The sequence below is a fragment of the Berghia stephanieae genome, chromosome 6, assembly GCF_034508935.2.
Source record: "Berghia stephanieae isolate SIO BIC M18660-M18661 chromosome 6, UCSD_Bste_1.3, whole genome shotgun sequence".
Lineage (NCBI taxonomy): Eukaryota > Metazoa > Mollusca > Gastropoda > Nudibranchia > Aeolidiidae > Berghia > Berghia stephanieae.
Window position 1 is genome coordinate 18,976,190 of NC_088365.1, and position 13,502 is coordinate 18,989,691.

Sequence of the window (13,502 nt, forward strand, 5' to 3'; positions counted from 1 at the left end):
GAGGACAATGATCGTATTTTACAGTCTTTAATTTGACTTCATAGAATCTGGTTTATTCCGACATAATACCGTTTCGACACAATGGGTCACATGTTGACCAACTTACATTTTTACAGAAACTAAACGCGGTCATTATCGTGCATGGTGTTTATAGATAACATCCGACTAACACATCTATGGCTACAGCAATAGTTGTAGCAGCTGTTGTTGTTTCTGTTGTTATTATTGGTGGTGGTGGTGTCGTGGTAGTGTTAGCGGTAGTGATATGGCGGTGATAGTGGTGATAGTGGTAATGGTGATATGTTGTTGATTATAATATTGTTGTTGTTACTTGGTACTTGTTTTTTGTTGTTGTTGATGTTGTTGTTGTTGATGATGATGATGATGATGATGATGATGATGATGATGATGATGATGATGATGATGATGATGATGATGGCGTTTTAGATTCAGAGGACCTTGTATCGTGCCAATACATCGATGGGTCAATGATTTGATGTCTCATCTTATGACAAAATCAAGCGATGTTGAGCGTGTATAGTGACAATGATCGTAAAACTCAAATATCTGTCGTTGTGTTCTTGAGTAAGACCTTTTTTCACTCATGACCCCATTTTATCAAATTGTGGCTTAAGTGAAGACCAATTTTGGAAGAGTAAACGCATGAATAAATTCACAAATGGCCATCCTCTAACGACAGTTTAACGGATAATTCATTTGTTTGTTGTTGTGTTTTTGTTTTTGTTTTTTGTTTTTTTTTTAACGGATAATTCGTACTCGGCTCGCTTCACAGATTACACAGGACCTCCTAGTGGTCTGTGGCTTGCTTCAAAATGCTTAATTTATTCCAATATTCAACCGGTCATATGATATCTAATTTCCATGTTGACATTTCAACTTTCTCTCTTTGTTATTTGATTTTTTCGACCGCCAGTTGAGCGACCCGTTCTCAATAATTATTCAAATTAGACAATACATATTTAAGGATACACGTAATAGTGTGTGTATTCATAACATCTGAGCATTTTACGTGAACGCATAGCATCTTTACAGTGACCGTCACGTCCACTAAATGTGCAAGAAGTCGTCCGCTTGATCGAACCCCAGTACAATTGATCAAAGTATCAAGACCTGGTGGTAATTGCTCACCAATAGAATTCAATAGTCTGATGTCACGAGATGCTTTGCTCTCAACAAAGAAATTCGGTACTTTTTATTCTTCATGCTGGCTAGAACTTTTCATATGTCTTGTGATCAGAATGTATAAAATTCAAAACATGATCAGATTTATAATGTTTTTCTCCTCTGGATATACTCTTATGCTCGTCGGAGAAGTATTTCATAAGGGCGTCCGCCATTGTTCCGATAGTTTAGAGCCAGTTACTAAGTTACTCTTTGTCATTACGGTGGAAGTGACGTCACGACTGTTGAAAAGTATTTACAAACTGATGCGCAACCTTTAATGTTTAGGCTCTAAGCGCTAGAACAGGACTGTCACGATAGGTGCGCTACTTTTCACACTATTACATAAATTACATATTTGGGACAGGAACCGTTGCCATCGTTAACTGACCAAAAAATGACGTCAAAATGCCAGTCTTTGGCCACAAAAAGAAAATAAATCGTGAGTTGTATTCAATAGTTCAACCATTAGGACCACTTGTTTCCATGAGCACTACTAACGACAACTCACTAGGCGGTGCAAAAACAAAATAATGACGTCAAAATGCTAGTCTTTTTGGGTTTCAGTGTCAGGCAATAACTTAACGATGGCTTCGCAGGGACCGCCTTATAGAATATTAAAGATAATTTAGTGAGGACTTATTACTTGGTATCTTTCTGCCAGTCCAAAACAATAACAAAGAGCTAGATAAAATAAATGAGGTTGAGCTTTTAAAAAATTGAGCTTTATATAGCGCAATATCCACTAAATGTGCTCAAAGAGCTTTACAAGGGGTCCCTGGTCAACAGCAACATTTAACATGTAGGACGGGACATGCCGCCTGTTAGGCGATATTACAATTTTTCGGACAAAGATAACGCTGTTAACGGCCAGGTACTCATTTTACACCTGAGTACGGTGAGATAATGTGAGTAAAGAGCCTTTTCCAAGGACTCAACTATGCGCCGAGTGCGAGGCTCGAACCCAGGACCTTCCGATCCGAAAGCGAGTGTCATACCACTAGACCACATAGCCGCACGGTTGATGTCAATCTACTCTTTGGTATTGTTTTTTGACCGCCAGTTGCGTGAATAGTTCTCACTGAACTTCCTCTAACAGAGTATAATATTATACACTTTAAAGAGTACACAGTTTTGTGTGTATGCAGGATTCATCTTGCGGGTAGAACAGATGAGTATTTTACCTAAACGTATACCATCGATAAGACTTCTTAAGTCGTGACGTCACATCTTCCTCTCTTCCGGTTCAAAACTCACAAGAAGTGTGTAAACAATCCTCCAGACAATCCATAAACAATGACGAGGTGACATATTGAATCATAAGTTGTCATAAATATCTTAGTTGCTAAATGTATAGATAGTTCGAAGATGACCTCACTCGGGTCTTTGTTATTGTTTTTTTTGCCATCCGCGTTTATGAGTAATGCTCACTGAACTGTATTAACCTAACTATAAGCGTTCATGGATACACACAGTTTTGTGTGTTGGTCCGTTATACTTCCGGATGGCAATGTTATGAGCTTCTTAGCCAAGCGCATACTATCTAAAGTCTCGGCAGATTCTTATGATTACGGGACGTAAAAGAGCGAGGGTGGAATGGATCATCATGTTTAATGACGACCAACATTTTATTGAGGGTAAAAATTAAGATGTCGTCACTCTGAAACCAGAAGATAAATAGTCTTCAACAGTCGTAAAGTCACTTCCTTCCTAATGACGTATGGTAACTTAGTAACACTGGCTCTAAACTATCGGAACAATGGCGGACGCCGTATGAAATATTTCTCCGGCGAGATTAAACGCGTATCCAGAGGGAAAAAAACCCATCAATTTGATCATGTTTTGACTTTTACACATTCTGATCACAAGGCATATGAAAAGGGAATGAAAATTTCTAGCCAGCATGAAGAATAAAAAGTAATGATTTTCTTTGTTTAGAACCAAGATGGCCGCCGTTGCCGGGCGCGTGACATCAGACTACTGAATCCAATTGCACAATGCATGTATCCTGTCCTTCAGAGGACTGGATTGACACACACATGGGGATTGGAACCAGTATTATATCGTTACACAATGGGCATGATCTATAAATAGTATGCAGATGACGTCACTCAGGCCTTTGTTATTGTTTTTGCCATCCGCATTTGTGAGTTGTTCTCACTAAACTGTCTCAACCAGAATATAAAAGTTCATGGTTACACAGAGTTTGTGTGTTGGTCCGTTATACTTCCGGATGGCAATGTTGTGAACTCCTTGGCCAAGCGCATTCTATCTATATTACATTACTATGTGCTCGAGATCATTGGTCACATTGCAAAGTATGCTCAAAATGACCTACATAGTGAAACGTGTTCACAGTTTGAGAAATGTATAACGTTACAATTGGTCGTTTTACTCCTCATGACTCATGGGTATATTTACAACTTTCATAATCAAAGCAGCGTGTTTAGATATATTGAGAAATGTCCAATCGTTGTACAGCAACAAATCATGTGATCGATGACTAGGTTGGACGAAAACATGAATAGAGATCGCTCCCATTGTTCCCTTGTTCCCAATTATCTAAAAAGGTTTTTTTTGTTTTTGTTTTGTTTTTGTTTTTGTTTTTTTGTTGTTTTTTTTTTGAGGGGGGGGGGGGGCGTTACCTGCGTCTTGCCGCCAACTGCATCTTGAACCATACTACGAGAAAGTGACGCGGCGCTGCAATAGGAGGAAACCATGGACCCAAAAATGTTACAGACTCCGTGAGCCACCAGTTCCTGAAAATAGAATAGTGGGGGAAGAAATTTATCAGACTACTTATGTATGATTATTATTATCGTTGTTGCTTTCATGCTTATTTTTGTCATTAATATTTCATTATTCTATGAACTTTGTACATTTATGATTCATTCGATCATGACCGATTTTCAATTACCAGCATTCTATGATAGTATTTTTCTATTTTACATTGCCGTATTGATACATTTTTCCTGACATTCAACGTTATGTAAAACTGTCTGCGAATGATACAATGCAAGCTATATGAGATTCTGTAATTATAAACTATTGTAAAAGGCATTTAAAGAATAATTCCTATATTAAGCCTTCAGTAAGATAAGATAAGATAACAAATTTCTCTAATCTACTCGTATCTCAGACTTTCGTATGATTATTATTGTTATTGTTGTTGTTCTTATTGAACGGCAGCCCAAAAGCAAACAAAACAAAAAAAACAAAAAAAAAAAAAACTAACAAAACAAAACAAACAAACAAAATAAGATACATAAAACATTTGTTTTTCAATCAAAGAATAAAAAAATGAAAAATATATATATATAATCAGACGTGAGCTGTTACTATTTCATCTAGATCTATCTATACATATATTTTTGAACACGTTTATAACATCTTGATAAGCAAAGTAACACGTCGACTTCTTATGAGTGAAAGAAAGACCATTGAATTAGATTACGTAGATCAATGTGAATGAGTAAGATAAAAGAACGTCTAAATACAACGATTGGATCGCACCTAGACTACTCAATTACCCAGTTTACTGCCGTCCTATGGAAAAAGATGTATTTGACAATTTGGCCAAAAAAAAAAAAAAAAAAAAAAAAAAAAAAAAAAAAAAAAAAAAAAAAAACAACAACAACTCGTCCTCAAAATATCGATCGATTTAAATAACCCTCATCTTGGCAAAAAACTCTCAAACCTGGGGCTTTGTCGGACAATGGTGTTATATTTCCAGTAAGATTGGAACCGTTTATTTGTTTTTTGGACGTCGCGCTTTTGTTCCCTATTGATTAATTCTCAGTAACTCTCGAACCATCAATTCTGGCTACATAATATATATATCGATCAATTTAAACGACCCTCATTTTGGCAAAAACTCTCAAACCTGGGACTTTATTGAAGAAATCGCGAGGTCCCAGGTTTGAAAGTTTTTGCAAAGATGAGGATCATTTTAATCGATTGATATTTGAAGGACGAGTTTTCCGATCAAATTTTTAAATACATGTTTTTCAAGAGTACCGCAGTTAAATGATTTATGACTAACGTAGGCATCTATAGTTTCTTCAGTTGCACGATCGTTAAACATCTTGAAATATAGATCTTTGATTACCTACCTGATTTGCATCTACTTCATAGTTGTGTTTATCAGCCAATATCTTAGCCACAGCAAAGGAGGTAGCGAATGCGGTGAAGGTTATGGTGAAAGCCTCTCCTATCACGTTAGGCAAAAACTCGATAAAACCCAAATCAGCAATAGGAAATCTGAAAGAGAGAAAGTGATTTAAAATGTAGATACTCGCGTAGGTAAATACACACACCTATGTATGGAGTGGACTTTATGCTTGAAAACAAAATTATATCGATGAAATTTTTCTTATTTCTGCGAATAACGTTTGATTCATTTGTAATTTAGGATTTGGCCTGTTCAAAATGAACAATGTTAACAATTTCTTTTTCAAAAACCGGAAGTAAAACAGAATGATGTTTTACTCGCGGAGAGGAGGCTTTTACTATTGCTATCATCATGATCATCATCATCATGATCATGATCAACAACAATAACAATACTAATCCTACGTATGTCTGTGATAAATTAGAGAAATTTGTTATTTTATCTTATCTTACTGAAGGCTTAATATAGGAATTATTCTTTAAATGCCTTAAACAATAGTTTATAATTACAGAATCATTATATAGCTTATATTGTATCATTCGCAGACAGGTTTACACAACTTTGAATGTAATGAAAAATTTATCAATACGGCAATGTAAAATCGAAATATACTGTCATAGAAAACTGGTAATTGAAATTCATCATCATCATCATCATCATCATCATCATCATCATCATCATCATCATCATCATCATCATCATCATCATCATCCTCCTCACCATCATCATCATCATCATCATCATCATCATCATCATCATCATCATCATCATCATCCTCACCATCATCATCATCATCATTATCATCATCATCATCATCATCATAACGTATATTATATGATAATATCGATATTATAGTATGGTCTTACCCCCTAGGAATGTGTCCTATAGTCTGGACTTTGAAATCTTTGTGAAGGTTGTAATGCTTTGACAAGATAGTTCCTGCTATGATCTGAAAATAAATAAAATTCAATGGATTCCATCGGCACAAAATGGTACCACACGGGTAGAATTTGGACCCCCCACCCCCCCCCCCCCCCACTCTTCCCCCCAAAAAAACCCCCAACAAAACAAACAAAAAACACACAAAATTAGCAGTTATATAGCGCAAAATCCACTAAACGTGCTCAAAACGCTTTGCTTTACAAGAGGCCAGCATAATACAGAGGACGAGTCACAGTAAAGCGATATATCTTTTCTTTTCGACAGATACAACGCTGTCAACGGTCAGGTGCTCATTTTACAACTGAGTACGGTGAGAGAATGTGAGTAAAGTAACGAGCCTTTTCCAAGGACTCAACTATGCGCCGAGCAAGGCTCGAACCCATGACCTTTCGATCCGAAAGCGAGTGTCATACCACTAGACAACAAAGCCGCAATTCATAAAAAGGTTGATAAAACAGACTTGGTACTACTTCATTCGCGCGTGTTTGGACAATTCGAATAAACACAATGCCTTAAAATAAAGGACTCCATTTAACATTTCCGGACCCCAAAGTAAGTCTAACCACTGATTTATACAGAGGCGAAGTGGCCGAGTAGGTAAGGCATTGCCCTGTGACCCGGAAGGTCCCGGGTTCGAGCCCCGCTTCAGGCACTTTCGTTTTTTTTTCCTTGAGCAAGATTATTAACCCCCCCCCCCCCCCCCCCAATTTGCTCACTTGGACAACATGGATGATTCCTGTTGACATCAGACAACTTGTCTGATGAATTATCTATAATATTCCTTCGTGGAATGCCTAGGCGACGATATCTTATGATGTGGAGGAAGGGCATAATTGTATATATAATTTATATATATATATATATATATATATATATATATATATATATATATATATATATATATATATATATTTGAGTGTTGGTGGGTACTTGTAGGTACGAGAGTGCTCGATTATGTTGGTTAGAACTAATATAAAATATAAATGGAGTCACTCACTTATTTATGGCCGAAACACATGTTTCTGTGGTCTTCCCACGTCGTCAGTCGGCATATTGTGTCCGTAGTATCGACGTAGATAATATGCCGACTGACGACGTGGGAAGAGCACAGAAACATGTGTTTCGGCCATAAATAAGTAAGTGACTCCATTTATATTTTACACAAACACACACACACACACACATATATATATATATATATATATATATATATATATATATATATATATATATATATATATATATATATATATATAAAGTAAGTAGTGATAAGAAAGATAAGCAGACTCACCACCATGAGCTCTCCAGGAAATGGAATACCCCTCAGTTTTGTCTTGACCGCCTCATTATTATTGATGCATTCCTTGATAAGTACAAGGACAGTGATGGTGGTGATGGTAGAGGTGAAGGTCACCATGTTTGTTTCCCGGATGTTCGAGAAGAAATTGTTGTAAGCCTAAGGAATAATGATGTTGTTAGTGTGATCCGATGTGCACATATTTGCAGATCTGATAGCCGAAAGCAATTTTGGGCTTGATTTAATTAACATTGTTGTAATGGACAATATTTTGCGTTGATTTTAGAGTAATAATAATAATAATAATAATAATAATAATAATAATAATAATAATAATAATAATAATGATGATGATGATGATGCTGAAAACTTATATAGCGCTATAACTCCGAGACACCAGACTCTAAGCGCTTAAATTACAAATTACTTTGGCTGAAACATACTCATTCACACACACAAGCATACACACACACACACACACACACACACACACACCACCACCACCACCACCACCACCACCACACAATAGAAACCAGACAGACCTATCTTGCTTCTCAAACCATCTACTAAAGACGAAACAGATATGTTTTAAGCGGACGTTTAAAAATAGACAAAGATTCTTTTTCACGAATGCTCTGTGGTAAGGCGTTCCATTACAGCACTTAGACCATAACAATTTGGGTTATCAGGCCTGCAAAAAAAAGTACACGCCAGTGTGATAAATACGTTGCTAGAAACTGTAGACTGTAAAACATAATGTACAGAAATGAATATTATTACAGCTTCAAAAATATATTGGTATTTTGTACCTTTTCAAAGGGAAAGAGAGGGCTCTAATAATGACTAGGTTTAGAGACAATCTTTTTTGGGATCGTGGATAGCTCATACGGTGGAGTCACGCACTCCCCGGCCAGGCGGAGTTGTCGTACCAGTAAGGTCGCGGGTTCGAACCCCATCACCGCCGCGAAATTTTAATTCTCTATTGTCTTCTGGTACTTTTCTACTCACTTCATCTCTTGTTGTTTTCCTTTTCAAAGGTAATATTCATATTTATACATGGCTTTGTTAGTGTGGAGGAGCATAAGTAAAATTTGACACTCTGGGTAACAGTTCCCAATGAAAAATATCGTGAAAGATCTTTTAAAAACACAAAAACGATATCTTAAAAGATATGGAGTTATATAATAAAATCATCTTAATAAGAACAATTAATTGAACTGAATGATATTATAATTTTATAATAATCCAAGCGATATGATTCGATGCAAATTAAAACCCCAAAATAATAAATAATAAATTCCATTTATTCTTCCCATAGGTGAAATTTGTCTTTATGATCATTTTAAAGGAAGACAAGAATACCTAGGCGTCAGCCGCAGTGCAGCGTCGCAAACTTTTGTACCTTTCGGGTACGAAGCAAAGACCGACGATTCTAATAATTTTACCTGCGACAACAAAGGGAAAAATCTGAGGACGCGATCACAGATTCCAAATTCCACGCTCAAGAGTGCAATGTCATGAGCAAGTAGAAAACGGTAGGGCTGCCTGAAGCCGGTGATCGTAAAATACTAACGAAAGAGTGAAAATTGTCTGTTTTGTTCCCATACGAAGCCTCTCCATTTTCACTCTTTCGTTAGTAATGTCATGAGCAGTCCTGTTTTACCATTAGAATTTGGAAGGAACGGCCTGCTTGCGGATGTAGTTGGCCCTGAAAACCTGAAACAGTTCAGAGACAGAATCGCTGCTGTGCCCCTGTAAAGACCAACATGTACACCAAAGTATACAACAATACACCCCAGGTGGTTTGCAGATCAGATAAGCATGAAGAAGAAGGAGAAGAACTTCAAATTCACTTTTTGCCATCTATAGGGAATTAGATTAGCGGAAGAGTAGCGTCCCTTGATTGGACGTCACCTTACAGAGAGAACGTCAAAATGGTTTTGCGCATGCGTCTCTCTCGTCCTCCCTTTCGGTGAAGTGTCTCATGCCGCACAACCAACGTGACGTTCTCTCTCTAATAACTTTTCCGCTCGTGACTTCCAATCAAGGAACGCTACTCTTCCGCTAATCTCATTCCCTATGGCTACCTGCTCTGCTTAATCCACCCCCTAAACTCCAACCCCCGCCCCCATCCCGCCTTACTACCAGATTGAGACGGTAACATAGCAAACGGGAGAGGGCATTGGACGGTAAGGAAACAACTTACAAATACAAGTTTTAGTGGTCCGCTATATCTCTTGGTGTGGACCCCAAAGGCAGCCTTGATCTGACTAGAGAATACATGGACCGCAGCCCCTGTGGTGAAGCCGCTGATTAAAGGATCTGACAGGAAGGAGGTGAGAAAACCTAGCTTGAGCATTCCAAGGAAAATCTGTGAAAAATGATCAATAAGAGAGATTTTATACAGCGCCATATCCACTAGATAGATATGCTCAAAGAACTTTAGATATTGTCCCAAGCCATCTACGACACTGAACATAGTATAGGACGAGACAAGCCGCCTGTAAAGCGCTATAACATATTATTTCTTTTCGACAGAGACAACGATTTTATCGGCCTGGTACTCATTATGCACCTGAGTATGGTATAAAAATGTGTCTTTTTCTAATGACTCAACCTTGTGCCGCTCACAGGGGGACCTGAATCATTGATTTACAGGTTAGAAGCCGAGTGTCATATCACAAGACCACAGAGCTACCTTTATGACCATAAAAGAACATTACAAATATACTATTGAGTTCAAATTTTTGAAAGTTATAAAAATAGATTATAATAATAATAATAAGATTGACAAGATTGTTGTTGTTTTTGTTGTTGTTGTTGTTGTTGTTGTTGTTGTTGTTATTGTCTTTAATGATGATGATGATGATAATGATGATGATGACGACGACGATGACGTTGATTTCTTGATACGAATGTATAGGATAGAAAACCCCCTCTATAAGAATCATTATTTCCAAAATAAAAGGCCGATTTCTATGAATTTCACAAGATCTGTGGATTCTACATTTCCCGTCTGGACTATTTTGATAGTCAAACGACGTTGAAGAAGACTGGACCTTAAAGATTGACAAAAACGCAGTCAAATTATTAAGATCTAGTGTTATGGCCTCCATACACATGGCGTTCTTTCCTCATTCCAGTGAGATTTGAAAAGTCACTTGGCGACGGAAGATCTTTGTGTTTTGTGAAATATTTAGATTTGGTTTTGTGTGCCGTATAATAATAATAATAATAATAATAATAATAATAATAATAATAATAATAATAATAATAATAATAATAATAATAGCAATAACAACAACAACATAATAAATAATAATAATACATCATCATCATCATCATCATCATCATCATCATCATCATAATAATAATATATATAATAATAATAATAATAATAATAATAATAATATAATAATAATGATAATAATAATAATAATAAATAATAATAATAATAATAATAATATAATAATAATAATAATAATAATAATAATAATAATAATAATAATAATAATAATAATAATAATAATAAGAAGAAGAAGAAGAAGAAGAAGAAGAAGAAGAAGAAGAAGAAGAAGAAGAGTGAAGAATCGAAATAATGAATTCATATATGTGATGGTGGTGTACGTCGAGCTGTTGAGAACTTTGGTAATGAATATGAATATACTTATCCAATTTTCTCTAAATAAACACATTAAAAAAATAATGTACCCACTTATGTTTAAACTCTTCACATTGTTTCCATTATCCTACTTGAAGCCAGATTTTTAATATACAAAGTACAAATCGCCTGTTGGGCGTTTTTATTATAATGATGTTTGCCAACACCCGCTATTTATTGCCAATGGACAAAAATTATTTCTGAGTAAACAGGGTTTCAGCTTGAGCTTTGGGATTTTTTATATAGCGCAATATCCACTAAACGTGCTCAAAGCGCTTTACAAGGGGTCCCTGATCAACAGCAACACTTAACATGTAGTACGGGACATGACGCCTGTTAAGCGATATTATAATTTTGTCGGACAGAGACAACGCTGTAAACGGCCAGGTACTCATTTTACACCTGAGTACGGTGAGAAAATGTGAGTAAAGAGCCTTTTCCAAGGGCTGAACTATTCGCCGAGCGAGGCTCGAACCCAGGACCTCCCGATCCGAAAGTGAGTGTCATACCACAAGATTACATCACCGCACAGGGTTTATGTGTGCAAAGTGTCTTACCCATGAACACAACAAATACTAAAGCGTTCCTTTAACTCTCACCTTACCGAGAATATACCGGATTTTTCCACAAACGTCATACTGACTCAACTCAATTTAAAAAAAACTCTAAATCAAAATAAATAAGTGCGTGCATGCATAATTTTGGTTTAAAAATCAAGCTGTATCCATAACACACCACTACGTTCATAAAATTATAACCAAAAAAGATTTTTCAAATTCTGTGACGTACAAAAGAAAACTGAATGAGAAAAATGATGGTTGTATCGTAACGAGTTTCCTTTTGTTGTTAAGGAAATTATAGCTAAAACAAAATCTTTGTTTGAGAATAGGGAATGAAATTAGCGGAAGAGTAGCATCCCTTGATTGGACGTCACCTTACAGAGAGAACGTCAATTTAAAAACGTATAACTTTCAACTGAGGATATCTTTCCTTTGGATCATGAGATTTCACTAATTATGAAAAAGAATTAAAGAATGAAAAATAATATAAAGCTTTAAAATATAATGTTATTGGGGTGAGAGAAAGAAAAATGTTTAGAATTAAACACACGGTTCCATAAAACTTCAAGATCGCTGAGAAACTATTTAACTAACCGCGCGGTTTCACCGGAAGCGAGGACGAGAGACGCATGCGCAAAACCATATTGACGTTCTCTCTCTAATATCTTCTCCGCCGGTGACGTCCAATCAAGGGACGCTACTCTTCCGCTAATCTCATTCCCTATAGTGCAGGTGAAGGAAAGCGAGGTCAAAGGTTAAAGATATACCTGTAAAAGTCCCACGCAGAAAGTGACGGCCAGAGCATATCCCACTTTGATATGCTCCAATTCCGTCTGGTGTTGTTGCCTAAACAGATGTTGCCATACACTCAGACTCTCGTTGGCAGGTTCCAGGGGCTGAGCCATACCGTTGATGGATGCAGCTTGGCTCCCGAACGGAATCGTAATGTTATGTCCTTCCTGCATCTCGTGAAATGCCCCTCTGAGCTCTTGCCTCTGCCATGTGACGTATCCCTTGTCCACAACGGCACCCACCATCAACGATATCACAGCAAACGTTCCTGGTGTTATTCAAAGTTCATTTTAGGCAATTTATCAATGTAGATAGAATAGAACATACTTGAAAACAAAAAGAAATATTGAGCATTAACCAATAAACGTGCTGAAAGCTCTTTACAAGGGGCCCAAAGCTAATAACAACATTTAACATGTAAAGCGAGACACAACGCCTATTAAGCTATAGTACAATAGTATTTTCCGACACAGACAACGCTGTTAACGGCTAGGTGATCATTTTACACCTGAGTTTATTAAGAGAATGTGAATAAAGAGCCTTTCCAAGAACTCATTATGCACCGCTTATAGCGAGACTCGAACCTTTGACCTTTCAGTGCGAATGCGAGTGTCATACCACAAGACCACAGAGCCGCACAAAACAGAGAAGTTCCAATCAAAAAGACCTATATAGGCATAGAAAGAAAACACGTATGGAGAAGGAAAATGAAATGAAAACTGAATGGAAACCATAATAAGAGGAGAAAGGTAGAATGTTCCCTGAGGCTTGAAGTGATACTTGGAACAAAAAGGATGAAATGAAAAGGTTTTACTGAATGACAATACAAATTGGACAACAAAACACTTTCGTTGGCTAAACAATCAATAACAAATAGGGAAACGTATTGTTTTAGTC

At 36.7% G+C, this 13,502-nt stretch overlaps 1 protein-coding gene across 7 annotated transcripts in view; it reads right to left on the reverse strand.

Annotated features, from left to right (window-relative positions):
* LOC144974614 (prestin-like) overlaps positions 1-13,502 on the reverse strand; it is a 102,146-nt gene that overhangs the window by 21,215 nt on the left and 67,429 nt on the right. For all 7 annotated transcript variants that reach the window (XM_078917646.1, XM_078917648.1, XM_078917649.1 and 4 more), the window contains 6 exons: positions 12,581-12,873; positions 9,799-9,963; positions 7,587-7,751; positions 6,220-6,302; positions 5,295-5,442; positions 3,828-3,941 (listed from right to left, as the gene is read on the reverse strand). In XM_078917646.1, coding sequence (XP_078773772.1) covers positions 3,828-3,941; positions 5,295-5,442; positions 6,220-6,302; positions 7,587-7,751; positions 9,799-9,963; positions 12,581-12,873 — 968 coding nt within the window. The remainder of the gene's footprint in view (positions 1-3,827; positions 3,942-5,294; positions 5,443-6,219; positions 6,303-7,586; positions 7,752-9,798; positions 9,964-12,580; positions 12,874-13,502) is intronic.